This window comes from Pseudonaja textilis, chromosome 2 (genome assembly GCF_049901715.1).
Source record: "Pseudonaja textilis isolate UNSWEBS1 chromosome 2, rPseTex1.2, whole genome shotgun sequence".
NCBI classification, from domain to species: Eukaryota; Metazoa; Chordata; class Lepidosauria; order Squamata; family Elapidae; genus Pseudonaja; species Pseudonaja textilis.
The window spans coordinates 169367978-169385236 of record NC_141991.1 but is presented as its reverse complement, the minus strand read 5'-3'; the positions used below and the strand labels follow the sequence as shown (position 1 = coordinate 169385236).

At 41.6% G+C, this 17259-nt stretch overlaps 1 protein-coding gene across 4 annotated transcripts in view; it reads left to right on the top strand.

Annotated features, from left to right (window-relative positions):
• Nucleotides 1–17259, top strand: part of KCMF1 (potassium channel modulatory factor 1) — a 57643-nt gene that overhangs the window by 26650 nt on the left and 13734 nt on the right. For all 4 annotated transcript variants that reach the window (XM_087926411.1, XM_087926414.1, XM_087926412.1 and 1 more), the window contains exon 3: nt 14834–14973. In XM_087926411.1, the coding sequence (XP_087782537.1) occupies nt 14834–14973 (140 nt within the window). The remainder of the gene's footprint in view (nt 1–14833; nt 14974–17259) is intronic.

Sequence of the window (17259 nt, the reverse complement as noted above, 5' to 3'; positions counted from 1 at the left end):
CGGTCCAGGCGCAAAAGGGAGCCTTTGGAGTAGTCCAGGAGGCCTTCCGTGACTCAGAAGGTTATAAAAGGGAGAAAAAATCAAATATTTTACCTTTCAGGCTTGCAGGATTCTGCTAGTCTAGCCTATGTCAACAATGTTGTAGTCCTAGCCTTCCTATGGAATCAGTTTCTTAATCTGGTCTCTCTCATAATCAAATAGCTCAAGTGAGTATTAAAAAACAAAATTACAGAAATGTACGCCTCCCTATTTTTATAAGTTTATAAAACCATGTCTGCAGAGGTGCAGTCCCATGTCATGCCCACCATGGCCACGCCCCCACCGGCCCTCCAGGGTCAAAACCAATCTTGATGTGGCCCTCAGTGAAATTGAGTTTGACACCCCTGAGCTAGAGTAACATATAGTCACGTTGATTTTTCTTTTTAAGTCAAAAGGTCATGTTACATCATGTTACGTCACAAATTCTAATTTGAATATGGCTATGAGAATGTGCCTCCTATGAAGAAATAGGTTTTTTGAACTTCTTTTATTAAGAAAATACAGGATCCTTTTAAAACAGGGATTTCCAAAACTGTTTTTCTTTTCATTCCCTACACACACACACACACACACACACACACAAACACACACTGAAAAAAAACCAATTTTTAAAATCTGTGTTTACACACACACACATACATAACAACACAAATATATGCATACCCATTTGTGTGTTTATGCACCTGTGCAAAAGTGCACCTTTAGGTCAGTCTAAACTCCTTCAACTACACAAAAAGTCCCAGCAGTTTTCTTGACAATATTTTCTGAAGTGGTTTGTCCTTGCCTCCTCCTTAGGGTTGAGACAGAGGAACTGGCCCAGAGTCACCAGCTGGACTTGAGCCTAAGGTGGGATTGGAACTCAGAGTTTTTAACCTGGTGTCTTAACCATTACACTAAATGGCTCTCACATATATGATAAAGATGTTATCCATTAAGTGGTGTCTGACTCTTGGGGTTTCTTTGGGCAGGTCTCTCCACATCTTCCAATCTTGCACCGCTTCTTTGAGTTTTTCTATGATGTGGCTGGTGGCAGTTGGTTGGTGTCCAGCCATCCGCTAAATCTTCCCAGCATAATTGCTTTCTCCAGTGAATTCGGCTGCAGGATATAGCCAAAATAAGTGACACTTCACCTACGTGCACTCACAAAACAAAGTAAAAATAAAATAACATAACTGAAACTGATTAAGTCAGTGAGAAGTATGGGCTTATATGGACCAGTGCTAGATATGAGAAGTCTGGCTGCTCTTTCCTATTTTCCCCTGTAACAACAACCTTATGGGGTAGCTGGGGTAAGAAAATGTGACTTGCTCCAAAGTCACTCAGCATAAAATTAGCTTTTCTTTTTATTTTCCAGGTCAAGAACACAGTGGGAAATGGCAATGGGACACTGGAAGGTCTTGATACAAAGCACAACATAATGAATACCTATCATTTTAAATTTGATGTAGAAAAGTTTGCAGTTGCTCAGCCTGAAAGCCTTTGAGGCATATGCAGAGCATGGCAATTAGTAGATTAGTGGAATGCTTAATTCTGTGAATGTCTTCAATCTATAATATTTTGTCAAAAAACTGCGTTAGGAATGTCTGTCTGGGGCTTTCTTAACGCGGGATGAAGTTTAATTCAGGAGGTTACTTTTATACTGGTTTTGGACTATAATAGAAATTACGTATGTACAGGAAAGATTTGAGCAATTGAAAAGTCCAATTTCTGGTTGCCGGCAAAAAATTAATTGAGACTATTGTATCAGAGGAGGAAAAGAATATCTTACATGATACTTTGCTTATACATGCTTTCTTCCAGTTCTCTCTGAACAATAAAGTATACAGTAAAGCATTTTAGAATTAGTGAGAGGATTTTGTAACTTGTTTATCTCCCTACTTTTCTTATCTTTCCATATTTCTTCTTCCTACTTTTCCTTTCTGTTTCTCTCTTCATTAGGTTACTTTGATCTTGCATCAAATTCTACCCTAGGTTTTCAGTTCTTTTGCTTAGGAGTGTGTTCATATGTATGTGTGTATGTTTGTGTGTGCACGTACCAGTTTTATATCATTGTCGTGTACATCCTGTAGTCTGGGCACATATTCCCTGTGATATGTCTCTTACTAAATTTGATGTGAACACTTTGATGAGCGCTTCAACTGTTACTGTTTACAAACAGGAAAAGAAATGACAAGAGCACACCAGTTTTGAACAGAGAGGTAACAGACCTTTTCCCTGCAAATGACTTTTTTTTTTGTCTGAAAGATGTAGAAACAGTGACATTGGAAGGGGCAGGCAAGAACATTTGGCTGTACAAAAATATTCAGAAGTTTACTGGTACAGTAGCTTAGCACACAGAAATTTTTTTTCACAGCTCTGCTGTCTCCTTAGAGGAGATAGTAGCAGTGCTTCTATGTGAGAAATGGAAGACAAATGTTTTTCCTTTAAAGCCCTGTAGGCTGGGATGGTAGGAATTTAGGCAGCTATTCTGAGTCACAGAAGAGTTAGCAATTTGCAGCTTTATTACACTCTTTCCAACATAGATAAGAAAGATTGAAATTAATGCATTTAATTATATTTGAGCATTATTAGTTATTATATTTTTATCTCACCTGCTCTGTGTGTGTGTGTGTGTGTGTGTGTTATGTGTGTATTCATTGTCACCTCAAGACAGCTAACATATTTGGTATTTTTGCCTTCTATTATTCCTGCAACAACAACCCTGTGGTGGGGTGTCCTTGACTGAAAGAGAGTGACTTGCTCAGTCACCCAGTCAGCTCTGTCTACGGGAAGACTAGCATTTACAGTCTCCTGCTTTTTAGGTTAGCACTTCAACCACTACACCAAACTGGCTCTCATAATCAACTGTCCTCAACCTACAACCATTTGGTCAGAGATTATTCCAAGTTACGAAGGCGTTCCAGCTGTTCCTGCACCTTGATGGTCATGTAATCCCAATCTGAGTCCCTGGCAACACCATTCAGTTTACGATTGGTTGTCAAGAGCAATTTACATGATTATGATTTTCAACCTTCCCTGTTGGCTTCCCCAGAAAAACAATGAAGAAGCCAACAGGTTAACCTGGCTGCTAGCCTAGGACTTGAAACTTTCTGATTGCTTTCCCAATGAGTTTGGTCATGGAAGCCAGCAGGACGTTGCCTCGCCTAACGACTATGGGATTCAGTTAACAACAGCAAATGGGACTATAGGGATTGCCATCACTAAGTAATGGAGTCTTGCTTTACAATTCCATTGCTTAGCAATGGAAATTCTGGTCTCATTTGTTGTAAGTTGACAACTGTCTGTACCTTTGCCAGTAAAACAATGAAAGACTATTTCTCAAATGTTTGCAGTGAATGCATCTGACGGCCTATGTGGTGCTTTTGAAGATAAGTCAGCAGCCACAATTGGGACCGGCAACTTGATTGTTAAGTGAAGTGGCCACTGAGTGAAATGGCAACTGAGTTTTTGATGTTACTTCAGTTTTCCTTTGCTTTGCACATCTGCAAAGGCTGTAAATATGTGGACTGGTTGCAAAGCTACTTTTTCATTACCATTGTAATTGCAAACTTGCTAAAAGAGGCAGTAGCTAAACTAGAATGGCTTGGAGCACCTGCTCACTCTCTCTGTTTGTATATAGAGTATTTCATAGCGATGGATTTATTCTCTATAATAAGATAACTAACATGATAAAGTCATCTACCCTTCCATCTTGGTGAATTTATCTTTATATTTAAATAGTACAGTAGATGATTTTAGAAAGCAGGGTAAGGGGTGTTGAATTAGAGAGTATGAACGATAAATGAAATGTTTAATTCTAACCCAAAAGGAACCAGATGGTGGTTATGGTCTGTGCACATTTAAACAGTGTAATATTAATCATCTGGATTGAAGTACATCAAAAATACACAATGCAACATTCATAGACTTTTATATTGGATGATTTCTCATAGTGTAGTATTTATTTTCTTAAGTTAATGGCTAAATTCATTTCGTATTGACTGCTGAAATTGGGAGTGGAAAAAATGAAAGAGTGGTCCTTTTGATTATTGCTTTTTCCTTTAATAATGATAGGACTTTTTTTTTTTAGTCAGTTTCGATTCCTGGAAACTACATTTTTGGAAATGTTTTTTTACTGCCTCCTTTCTAGGCCTGAGACGGAGTGATGGGTTAAAATTGCCCATTTGGTTCATGCCTAAGACAGGACTACTACTCATGTTTATCAACTTTTGGTGCTGTCCTTTTAACCATTAATTATACAAACTTTGTTAGTGTGTTTTTAATTCCACCTTGATTTTACATAACTAGATTCATAATTATATTTTAAACATTATTTTCAGTCCTTTGTAATAACATCTTATCCAGCTACTGTGTAGAATTTATCCTAAACAGTTTGTAATCACATACCCACCCGTTCCTGTAAAGGAAAACCCTTCTAGATTTTCCATAGAGCTGTCTCGAGTGTCCAGGTTGGGAGGAGCTCCAGTCTCGGCTCTTCCAGGCTGAGCTTGAAAATTGAGGAACGCCCCCTCACCGTCACATGGTCCTCGGGCACTCCCCAGTTTTTTGCTCAGCCTCGTGGCTAACAGGCTGTTTTTCCCTTGCTCCGGTCGTTCAACATTCTAGGCCTCTTCTCTCATCGCTTTTCACGTGGATTACCGGCAGGCAGCGCAGGAACTCAGGTTTGAACTCCCAGGGAGTGTTTTTAATATCCGAGCCGTTTCTTTAAGGGGAGAAAGCAGCGCCGAGCGCTCCCCCAGCTTCGTTTGCCGCCTAATCGCTCCGCGCGAGCCGCTTCGTTTCTGCCTGCCTCTCCTCGCCTTAGCCGCCGTTCCCCCGAACGCCTTCTAGCCCAGGGTGCACGCTTCCTGGTTCTCCCAAGGGCTCTAATCTTCCCTGGGAGTTTACCGCCGCTGGGGCTGCCTCCGTTATTGCGGCCTCCATCTTGGGCCCCCTGTGGCATCCGCCATCTTGGGTGTGCCCTGGAGCGGCCGCCATCTTGGGTGTGCCCTGGGCGGCCGCCATCTTGGGTGTGTCCTGGGCGGCCGCCATCTTGGGTGTGCCCTGGACGGCGCCATCTTGGGTGTGCCCTGGAATGGACGCCATCTTGGGTGTGTCCTGGAGCGGCCTCCATCTTGGGAGTGGCCGCATGGCCGTCCGCCATTGCTAGAGGCCCTTTTACAGGCCGCAGCCTTAACTGACTATTAGGCAGCCTGGGATTCCCTTGTCTCAGCCTGTCTTTTATTCTACCAACAGGCCTCCTGCAGAAATAGGGTCTGTTGGCCCTGCAGCCTTTTTCCCCAGCAGGCGAAGTAGCAGCTCTGCCCCCCTCACCCCTTCCCGGTCCGTCCGGCAGGGGTAGCTGCCTGGCGTTCACCTTTCTGGCTGATTGGTCTCTGGGCTAGGCCCTGGTTCGTACCAAACCTCTATTTTAAACAGAAAAATTTTTTTACTAAAAGGGGCGTGGAACGTGCGTTGGGATTCCCGGCCTCCCGTAGGCCGCATCCAGACCTGGTTTCAGCTTACATTATTCCCTTCTGCCTGCGGCCCCAGGGTCATTGGTTTTTTTCAGAGGCCTACCAGTAGGCCGCATTGCTTCCCTGACTCCTGGGCAGATCCTGGGACTGCTCAAATACCTTGCAATTCTGCCTAAGTCTCCCCCAACTAAGGAGTTATTTGCTTGCCATGTCCCTTCCCGGTTCGCCCGGCAGGGACAGCTTGGCGTTCATTCTGGCTGATTGGCCCCGGGCTGAGCCCTACTTCCCAACACGTTACAGAACAATTCTGTGGCCTTGACAAAAAGGGGTGCAACACGAGCACTGGGAGTTCCAGCCTCTGCTTAGGCTGTACCCAGACCCGTTAACCGCCTCGCATTAACCAGAAAATTTTTTCCTTTTTCTCTCCTCTCCAGATGGCAGACGACAATACCTCTCGTGGCACTTCTCTGAAGGCCAAGGCCAAATCCCACCACCTGCGCAAACAGGCACAGGAACCATCCAAAGCTTCCCAAAGGGATGCCCTCAGGCGACACAGGGCCCTCGAAGGGAAATTGACAGACGCTCTCAGGAGTCAAGCTCTGTGTCCCGGGACCCTTCCGTTCCATCAACCTCCACCCATCCTCCTCTCCCTCCCCTCCTGCTTCTGCTTCTCCCCCACAGCCTGGACAGGCCCCTGAGGTCACCTTGCCCACCACTGCTGTAGAACTGCGCCCGGAGGAGTCTCTCCCCATGGCGGAAATACCCGAAAACCTAATGCAGGCTATGGAGCTGGCCATCCGGCAAAGGGTAGCGCAACAGATGCAGCAGCTGGCCGGTCTGGCTCCTCGGCCCGCGACCCCGAGGCTCTAGGATCAGCGGCCTCGCATGGTCAGGCAACTCCCAAGAGGACTTAACCTTACCTTTGGAGTTGGAGGGAATGGAGGCCCAGAACCCGGGACCCTTCCCTCTTTGGGGACGAGCAGGACCTTGACATGAGGTCCCTCATAGGCAGTGAACTCTTTTCGGGAACAGGTCCCTAAAAGGGGACATGTCGGAGGACGAGGGCCTCCCTCCAGGTCAGCCAGCGTTTCTAGGGCTCTTTAAACCGCACCTATTTAGGTCCCTCCTGTTCAAAGCCAGGACCACCTCGGGCCTGAACCCCCTCCCCACCCAACCCAGCGGCGGCAGGGGTTCCTCCCGACTCTCTCTTCTCTCAGCCCGTGGCGAAACTGAGGTGATCCCTGTCCCGCCCATATTCTCAGACATGGTTTCTAGGCAGCTGGCCTCCTCGGGCCCCCTCCCCCAACGCCCAGGACAAGCGGTTTTTAACCTGGAACCGCAGTTCTCCACCTTGCTCGACCCCTCCCCGTGGACGAGCCCGTGGTGGCCTGGTTTCCCGCTCTACTCCCAGCGACTCACTCGATGCTCTCCAGCCCGAGGACAAGCGAGCTGAACTGGCCCTGTGCCGCTCACCTCTCTGGCGCTTGGGCAGTCAGGGCTTCCACTGCCGCGCGTCGTTTTCACCAGGTCTTCCATCAAGTGGCTCCAGCAGCTCAAGCAGCATGTCCCCACAGCCAATCTCAGGGCGCACCAGGACATTGCCAAGATCCTGGCCGCGGCCGAGTTTTCTGCAGACGCCACCTTCCAGGCGGCAAAGTTCTCCACCAGGGCCATTTCGTCCCAGGTTACCGCCCGCCGTCTACTCTGGCTCCGCCACTGGCAAGCGGACGTTAAAAACAAGACTAAGCTAGCAACAGCCCCCATCTCTGGGGGAAGTTATTTGGACCGGTTCTCGACCCATTCCTGGCGAGACCGGAACAAGCGCAAATACCTCCCTTCCCTCTCTAGGAGGTCCGACTTCAGAGGCTCCCCCTCTCCTCGCCAGGGTTCTTCTCCTCCTCCTCCTTTGCCAGATACTACCGATCCTCTCCCTATAGATCTCCCTACCGGCGGAGCCGGATGGGTCCGGAGGTACTTCTTCCAGGAAGCCCTCCCGGGGATCCGGGAGAGGTTCGTTCCGTCGTTCTCGATAATGCAGTCGCCCTCAGGCGCTTGTCCTTTAAAAAAAAAAAAAAAAAAGAGGAAGGAGTGCGAGAAGGCCTTCTCTACTCCGACCTTTAACCCCTGCTTGCAACAGGCTCCTACCCCAGGAGCACTCTTGTCCTCCTCACCCTGCCCTGGGCAACTGGTCGGCAACACATCTACCCCCATTCAATGCTAGCGGGGTCCCTTCTTGCGCTCCCGGGCCTCACACAGATCTCTGCGCCTCCCTCCTTCTCTCTGTCCCAGAGTTCTCCCAGGGGAATTCCCAACACGGTCGATCTTCCCAGTTTCTTGAATCCCGGTCCCAGTGCACACCTGTTGGCCTCTTTGGCGGGACTGCCTCCCGGATAGCTCCGCCTCCTCTTTAGGCCCCTTGTTGAGACATTCCAACATCCAGGGTTTTTCTCCTGTTGGGCATGCCTTCCAGCGGGTCATCAGGGTTCCAGGAGAGATTCTATTCCAGACGGGGCCCCACCCGCAGGACTAGCCAAGCTTTGGTATGTCCCAACCTGGACACTCGAGACAGCTCTATGGAAAAGGGCGTTGGTTCTTACCTGATACGCTTCTTTTCGTAGAGCTGTTGAGAGTGTCCAGCCCCACCCGTAGGCCGTCTGGTGGGAAACCTGGCTGTTCGACCGAGCAATCTAATATATTTTTTTCCTGAGTGTGATGAGAACAGGACTTTCCTTCTCGTCTGTGCAAAAACCTGGGGAGTGCCCGAGGACCATGTGACGGTGAGGGGCGTTCCTCAATTTTCAAGCTCAGCCTGGAAGAGCCGAGACTGGAGCTCCTCCCAACCTGGACACTCTCAACAGCTCTACGAAAAGAAGCGTATCAGGTAAGAACCAACGCCCCTTTCATATTACTGCAGAGCAGATAGTCCAAAAACATCAGAAAAAGTACAAAATTGAGGTGGTAAACCGTGTTTGTAAAGAAAATAAAGGACAAATAAAGAAACCAAAATCTTGAAGGGAGGAGGCAGAAAGGCGTTTCTAGCAGCAGGTACTGAGATTATGGAGCAGGCACAGTTATGGAAAAGAAAAGCAACCAGCAACTATCTGCCAGGATGACATGCAGCCAGTCATAGCATATTAACCTGGCCGAGTCAATGAAGGAATAGTTGAACATACCCACTGAGCCCTGGGCAGCCTGGCAGGAGTTGGCTGCATTTTTCTAAGGGCTGGTATTATGCCATCAACCAACATATCAAGGAAAAGGCTGTAATTGATGATGGGTAACCCTTTTGGCATCTCATCACAGCTGATTGATGTGGATTTGGTGGAGCAATTCATGCTGTCGTCTCAATTGTTTTATGCCATTTAATTTTTCATCTAACTTTATATTGCAACATACTTCCCCGTCTCCAAAAGAATTTGTTTTGTTTCGGTTTGTTCTTTCAGTGTAGCTCATAACCGTAAGTGTCACGACAGTTCATGCACAATGCTTCCGTTAACAATACAGGAGCTGTGTCTGCCTAGCTTGGGTGTTTCTCAGTTCTGTCAGCCACTTTCTCTTCCCTATATGTGAAAGGATGTTTGTGGCAGTTTGGACACTGGCCTTGTATGAGCCAAGACAAACTTTAAAAGTCATTAGGCATGTTATACAGCAAAGTTTTAGTTATATCCAGCTTCTTTATTATTTTAAGGACGTTTTTAAGAAGAAAAATACCTTTGCTGAATTTTTAAAAATGTGGATAGAGGACATGCCTTCTGTCCTCTAGACTTCTGTTCAGTGCTCCAGTCATATACCAGTATCTCTTTCTCATGCTCTATATAAAGAGAGCTGTTACCTTACTATTATACAGATATCATAGTTTACTACTATTAATATACTTACCTAAGGTGTTTGTTATAATTCATGCTGTGGTTGTCAGTTCAGCACATTCAATAAATGTTAGCGATGTGAAGATAGGAAGCTTAATGTTCTGCCTTCGATCGTTTCTGGGGAGTCCAAAATAATGTCGCACTTCTGTTAAATTGGAAAATTGTCGAATTAATTCTGGAAGGAAGGCTGATTGTAATTTTTTTAAAAGCCCGTCTCTTTCTAACTTCAGCCTTATGATGGTGTATTAACATTAGCCCATCATTAGATATTTGTGCACAGTATGCCTTGGCTAATCATAAGACACCCAGGCAATGATTCAGAGAGACCGCTGTTGATAATGGTTTCCATCTATTTTGTTTCTCACCACCTGTGATACCCCCAGAAACATGGTTGACCAGCAGGGGATTGTAAAAAATAAAAATAGGCAGATGGCCTGATTGAGACTAGAACCATTGTACATGGGTGAGTCCGAGGGCAAAGATAGATTGTGGGGGGGGAATTGGTTCCTAATACCTAACCTAATGTCCGGCAGCAGGAAGTGATAGTTAATATTTGTTTTAATTTCATAATTTGGATAGCACACAGAATAACAAGTTTGTAAGCCAAGATTCCTGGCTATGGGGTTTTGTTGTTGTTTTTTTGTAAATTTTATTTGAGTTTTCACAAAAAAATACAAATAAAACATCTTTTTTGAAAGTAGCAAAATCCCGGGTTACATTTCTTCGTACAGACACAAATTCAATTTCATGCTCATTTTTCTGTTCTATTCCATATCTTATTACTGTTTTACATTTTCTGCATAGCTTCTCCCCTCTTTTAATTTTCTCAATTTTATTTTAATTATCTCGTCTCAATTCAAATCATTATATTTATATTTTTTTCTGTCCTGTTTCAATTATCTTTGAAATTATCTTTTCTCATTAAACAAAGTTTCTCCTATAGTTACTGATTGGAGCATGACGCCTTTATATCTTTTAAGTTCATCCATTTAACTCTTATTTAGGCTTCAATATATACCCTAAAGTTATAACATTCAATATAATAAATGACTTCCATTCGGATTCTGCTTGGTACGTTCTTAAAATACACACTATATTCTTAAACAAAGAAAAAATTATAAATATATGTAATTAAAACAACACATTCCATTCCAATTCAATTCTATCAATGTTAATATTAAAATCTTAACTTCTTTAACATTACTTTTCAATTAAATATCATACTTCTATGGGAACAGTTATAAGCTTTCCATAATTAATTCCCCCCACTTATATTTTATAAAACAACTAATTAAAATGTTCCTGTCCCTTCCTAATTCTATTTTCTCATTTATTTTATTTTATTTATTTTATTAACAAACATTTCACTAGATTACAGGAACTATTTTATCCCTCATTTTAATCATACATTGTTTCCAATTTTCTAAAGTTATTTTTATTACTAATATAACAATACAATCTTATGTACCTTTACAGAATCCCTTTTTCAGTTAAATTTTCACCCATTATCTCTAAATAGGTTCTGTTTCTGTATATCTTGTTCCGGTCCTTTGTAACTTCTTTTCCTTTCCTTCTTCTCTCTCCCCTTTTTACCCCCTTGTCTCTCTACCTCTATTTCTCTCTTCTGTATTCCCCTCTTCTGTTGCTTTCCAGTATTATACTTATTTTTCGAACTATTTTTCTTTTCTTTGGTTGTTTTTTTAAGTCTTAAATTCTCCATTCTCTTTCCCCCCCTTTCCTTTTTCTTCCCCACATAAAATGGCTTGTTCATTAAAGATGGCTTCTTCTTTGTCCCAGTCTTCTTGTTTTGCAGACATTTCTTGTTGTTTCTCATAGTTCCAAATCTCCATTTCTAAGAATTGAAAAACGAAGCCAAAAGAACCTCTCCCTTCTTGTGCATCTTCTTTGTACTTTTTAAATTCAATTTTCAATTCATCCAGAAGTAGTGCCATTGTATAAATTTTTAAACAACCACCCGATTAATTTTAGTCATTCAAATGCAATAACCAAGAATCCAAAGATCACCAAGTAATCCAAATACATGCAAGCTGTTTCTTTTTGCTCTTTTTCTTCACTTTCTCTTCCTGGGGTTCTACTGTTTAGTTACAAAGTTTCAGTTAAAATGTATCTTTTAGAAGTCTTGCGGAAGTTTTACTGTAGATTCCTTTTAATTCCAGGGAGTCTCCTCCCTTTTTTCCAGATCCTGCCCTTTTATTCTTTTTCTCTCCTTTCCTCCTTATAAAAATTTTTAGTGTCCAGAAATCTTTATTATCCCTTTGACGTTTTGTTTTATTTTCAGCTTAATTGCCTGTTGATGTCAAAGCGGATTTTTTCCCCGATTTCTTATTGAAGTCTCTTAGTTGTCAGTATAGGGAAAGGGAGAGAAGAAAAAAAAAAACCAAACCTCTCCCTTTTCACTTTCCTTCGCTGCTTCAGACTCTTCTTTGGGAACGATGTTATTTTTTTTTAGTTTAAATTCCAGGGTACCTTAGTTGTTGCTTTTGCAATTTAACCTGGTCAGCCAAAACTTTCACTTCTTATCTTCCTCCTGCACATTCTTTTCCGGTCAAGTTCTTCTTTGAGGTGGCCATTTCTGACCACCGCTGCAACCGCCTTCGGGAAAGGGAGTAATGGCCAGCTGAGGAGGAGAGATGCAGCTCTCCTCAACCCTGCTGGCAGTCTCCCCGCTCTTCACCACCTCTACGGGGTGGCTTGGCCCCGAAACCAGCCGGCTCGGGGCGCTCCAGTGGCGAGCCCAGACTGAAACCGCGCACGATCGCGGATTTCTGTCTGTCACCGAAAGAACTCAAACCGGAAGGCTGGCTGTGATTGTTACAAAGAATCCTAACTACAGGATTGGGTCTAAGGAGCATTATATGACCTACTTAATATAAATCTGGTAAGATACAATGTGTCATATATATGCCATATGAATTTTATTCAGGTACTGGTAAAAAACAAATGAAGATGTGGTGGCAAGCCATGATTAATATGACTATCTGCAAGAATGATTTTCAATAAAGTGTTATTGGAATTACTTATTTATTTTTATTTATTTTATTTTGTCAAGCGATTATAAGATAACAGGTATAAGTATAAACATAGTTATGGATACATGAAATGGATACATATAAGAAAAATAAAAAGAAACAATAGGACAGGGACAGTAGGCACGTTGGTGCGCTTATGCACGCCCCCTACAGAACCTCTTAGGAAAGGGGTGAGGTCAATAGTAGACAGTCTAAGGTTAAAGTTTTTGGGGTTTGGGGAAGAACCACAGAGTCAGGTAGAGTATTCCAGACATTGACCACTCTGTTGCTGAAGTCATATTTCCTGCAATCGAGTTTGGTGTGATTAATCTTGAATTTGTATCTATTGTGTGCTCTTCTATTGTTATGGTTGAAGTTGAAGTATTCATTGACAGGTAGGACATTACATTACATTAAATTAAATAAATAAATAAAATTAAATTAAATCCCTGTTTTGTGGGAAGGCAGTCAGTGCTTCTTCCCTGCTAAAGGTGGCCATCTCTCTTAACTGTACCTTGATAATAGCAAATAATACAGGTCGCCCTTAACTTACAACCATTCATTTAGCAACTGTTTAAAATTACAACAGCACTGGAAAAAGTGACTTCCCGATTGTCACATAATCAAAATTCAGTTGCTTGGCAAACAGCATGTATTTAAGATAGTTGCAGCATCCCGGTGTCATGTGATTGCAATTGATGACCTCCTCAGCCAGCTTCCAACAAGCAAAAACAATAGAGGAAGCTGCGTTTCCTTAATGTTCATGTGATTCACTGTGGCAAAAATGGTTACAAAATTGGGTGTAACTCACTTAACAACTGCTGTACTTAGCAATGAAAATTCTGGTCCCAAATGTAGTTATAATTTAAGAACTATCTTTAATGCTGGTTTAAAATTTTAGTTGATCAGAATTGTTGTTGTTCCTTAACTGTGATTTAATATTTTGCTAAGAGGCTGCCTTAGCACAATTAAGTAATGGGAAATATCCACCTGGGCTCGTATTGTTATTTCAGTTGCGGGTATGCAGCCTTAATCTTCACCAGATCAGGCTATCAAATATATAGCCGATGCATGAAAGCCATCATGGCTAGGAAGTTTTTTGGCCACATAACTAGTAAGAGCTTACATATATTCTCTCAAAGAGAGCGGTCGTTGCAGATACAGGAAATGGATAATGAAAAAGATGATTTGGAGATTTGGAGTTGTTTTGTGGTCTGTAAAAATATGATTTAATATTGCAGAAGGTTTGCAAGGCTCAGAGTGCCCACTGGTGGCATGATGTTATTTTCAGTGTGCCATTTGTCAGGGAGCATAGCAAATAATTCCACCTGGATTTGAATTGAGAATTTTTATATACGCCCAGGATATTTTAAGAAGAGTTTTACAATGGGGATCAGAATTTCCCTCACAAAGTGATGTTGTCACGTAGTGGAATATCATATAATTGCATCGCATAGCAATGGCTGTCCTGGTCGCTGTCATAATCCCAGGACCATATCAGTCATTAAACAGGAAGAGACTGGAATTCCAGGCAACAGGGTCGGGGGGAGGTTCTCCAGAGAATGGGGTGCTGCAGGCCGGTGCTACAGAGCACAGATAGGTGAAAATGTGGCTGGGGTAGCTTCCAAATTCCTGCCAGTTTCCCCATTGATTTTGCTTGAGGGAAGCCAGCAAGAAATCACAATCACATTGGAAATTGCAGTCATGTAACTACAGAATACTGCAACATCATAATTGCAAGCCTGGCACCAAGTACCTGGATTGCAACCGTTGGGAAATTGTCACTGTTTGAACTTCCAGGATAGGTCATAATTACTACTCCTTAAGCATCACTGTTAACTTTGAATAGACATTGAACAAGTGGTTATAATCTCTGGACTGTGAGTATTTCATTGAAAAAAGGTGAAGAGTGGCTATTTATATTTGAAACTTAGCTTGAAATTTTCTCTTATTTGTTTAGCTATGAATCTTCCCTAGGAGTCAGGCTGTCTAAATGCTGTAAGATTTTGAGGAAATAATGATGTATATCATTACTTCAAAATGTCTTAATAGTTGCTGGCATTCATGTGCTCTCAATACAGGAAGCAAAGAGAAAGTAGATGCTACAATATTCAGTAGGGTTGGATTTATTTATGTAGTACAAAAAATTAGGTTATAAATAACATTAGCCTTGATTCTTATAGTTTAAAATAATGTGATTATAGCATGTAACTACAGTGGGGAAAAATAGGATAATTAAAAATGTTGGCTAGCTGAGGTTATATGTGGTTTATTTTACTTTTGAATGCTATATATTAGCTGTTTTATATTCAAAGTTTAGTTCAGTAAATTGTATGTTGAACTAAATAGCTTTTAAAAACTTTTTTTTTAAAAAGAATATTTTCTATATTTCCAATGTGATGATTTGTTTTGACTGCAGTTGTCATATTGTTTATTATTTCAGATTTGTACTATGGTGGAGAAGCTTTCTCTGTAGAGCAGCCACAGTCTTTTACTTGTCCATATTGTGGAAAAATGGGTTATACGGAAACATCTCTTCAAGAACATGTTACTTCAGAACACGCAGAAACATCAACAGAAGTGGTAATTATAATAGCCATACTCCTGAATTAATAACAGAAATTCATGTTTTTTGTTGTGAGGTGCCCAGATTTCTTTGCCCAGTTTTGAGAGATATAAATGCCTTAAAATAATATAAAACACATACTTTTTCTGTTGTCCTGTTAGAGGAAAACAATAGGTGATGGAATCATTACATTTAAAATAGGTAACAACAGGTAAAAGAATCATTGCAGTGATCTATCTCCAAATATAGCTGGTGCAATCTATTGCTTTTATATGGGAAACTATAAATGAACTCTGGATGAAGGTAAAGGCTTGCTATTCTGTAAACAATGTATGATTATGAGAAATAGGTTTATCGTTAGAGTAAAGCAGAGTCCGTGAAAAATGCAGACTCTCACTTTGTAAGGCAGTAGTGAAAGCCTTGGAAAAAATACTGGGATTCCATGATAAGTTTTTATGTACGAATGTTAGAATTGTGCAGGCAATGATTTTTTTTTTCTTTGGCCCTCTGTGGAAACAAAGGTTGGATTTTGGAAAAGCAGGGGTAGAATTTTGTTTTTGAACTTGCATGTTGGAGAAGATTCTTGAATACTATGAATAGCTAAGAAATCAGATAACTGAATCACAAAACATCTCAATTCAGAGTTCTCATTTGAGGCACAAATGACTAGTCTCAAATGATTACATTTGGACACATTATGTGGAGATCCAGCTCACTTGAGAAATCTATAATACTGGGAAAAGCAGAATGAAAGAGAAGAGGACAGCCAGCAGTGAATGCACTTTATGGGGACTTCGAGGGATCATCCTAGAAATCTAGCTATGTGGTCACTTGAGAGCAGAGGTGTGGCCCGGGGGCCAGATAAGGCCCGCGGGGTGCTTAGATCTGGCCCAGTGGGGCTCCCTGGAAACAGCAAAGGACTGGGCCACAGTGCCTCTGCCAGCAAAAACAGCTCGGGAGGGCTGCCTGCAGAGGGTTGCTGGAGGCCATCACAGTTGAAAATGGAGTTTGCAAGGGCCACAGGTGGCACTTCCAAGCTCCATTTTTGCTGGTAGAGGGTTGCAGGTGGCTGTCACAGCTGAAATGGAGCTCAGGAGCCCATTTTTGCTGGCAGAGTGCTCAGGCCACCACAGGTGCCTGACACGAGAGGCGTTGAGCTGGCAATGCCCCCCCCCCCCCAGCCACATGTTATTTCACTTACGTTATCACACAAATACCTGTTATCCTATAAAACCTATATTACCCTTCCTATGCTGTTGCATTTAGACTCCTCACATGTTTCAATAAGTGCTTTACCGGATGGTACACATAGTTCTTTTTTTTTTTTTTGTAAATTTTATTTGAGTTTTCACAAAAAAATACAAATAAAACATCTTTTTTGAAAGTAGCGTAATCCTGGGTTACATTTCTTCATACAGACACAAATTCAATTTCATGCTCATTTTTATGTTCTATTCCATATCTTATTACTGTTTTACATTTTCTGCATAGCTTCTCCCCTCTTTTAATTTTCTCGGTTTTATTTTAATTATCTCCTCTCAATTCAAATCATTATATTTATACTTTTTGTCTGTCCTGTTTCAATTTCATATTATCTTTTCTCATTAAACAAAGTTTCTCCTGTAGTTGCTGATTGGAGTATGACACCTTTATATCTTTTAATTTTATCCATTTAACTCTTATTTAAGCTTTAATATATACCTTAAAGTTATAACATTCAATATAATACATAATTTCCATTCGGATTCTGCTTGGTACATTCTTAAAATACACACTATATTCTTTAAAAAAAAAAGATTATAAATATATGTAATTAAAACAACACATTCCATTCCAATTCAGTTCTATCATTAATGTTAATATTCATTAAAATCTTAACTTCTTTAACATTACTTTTCAATTAAATATCATACTTCTATGGGAACAGTTATAAGCTTTCCATAATTAATCCCCCACTTCACTTATATTTTATAAAACATTAACTAATTAAAATGTTCCCATCCCTTCCTAATTCAATTTTCTCATTTATTTTATTTCATTTATTTTATTAGCAAACATTTCCCTAGATTACAAGAACTATTTTATCCCTCATTTTAATCATACATTGTTTCCAATTTTCTAAAATTATTTCTATTACCAATATAACAATACAATTTTATGTACCTTTACAGAATCCCTTTTTCAGTTAAATTTTCACCCATTATCTCTAAATAGGCCCTGTTTCTCTATATCTTGTTTCTGTCCTTTGTAACTTCTTTTCCTTTCCTTCTTCCCTCTCTACTTCTCTCTCCCCTTTTTACCCC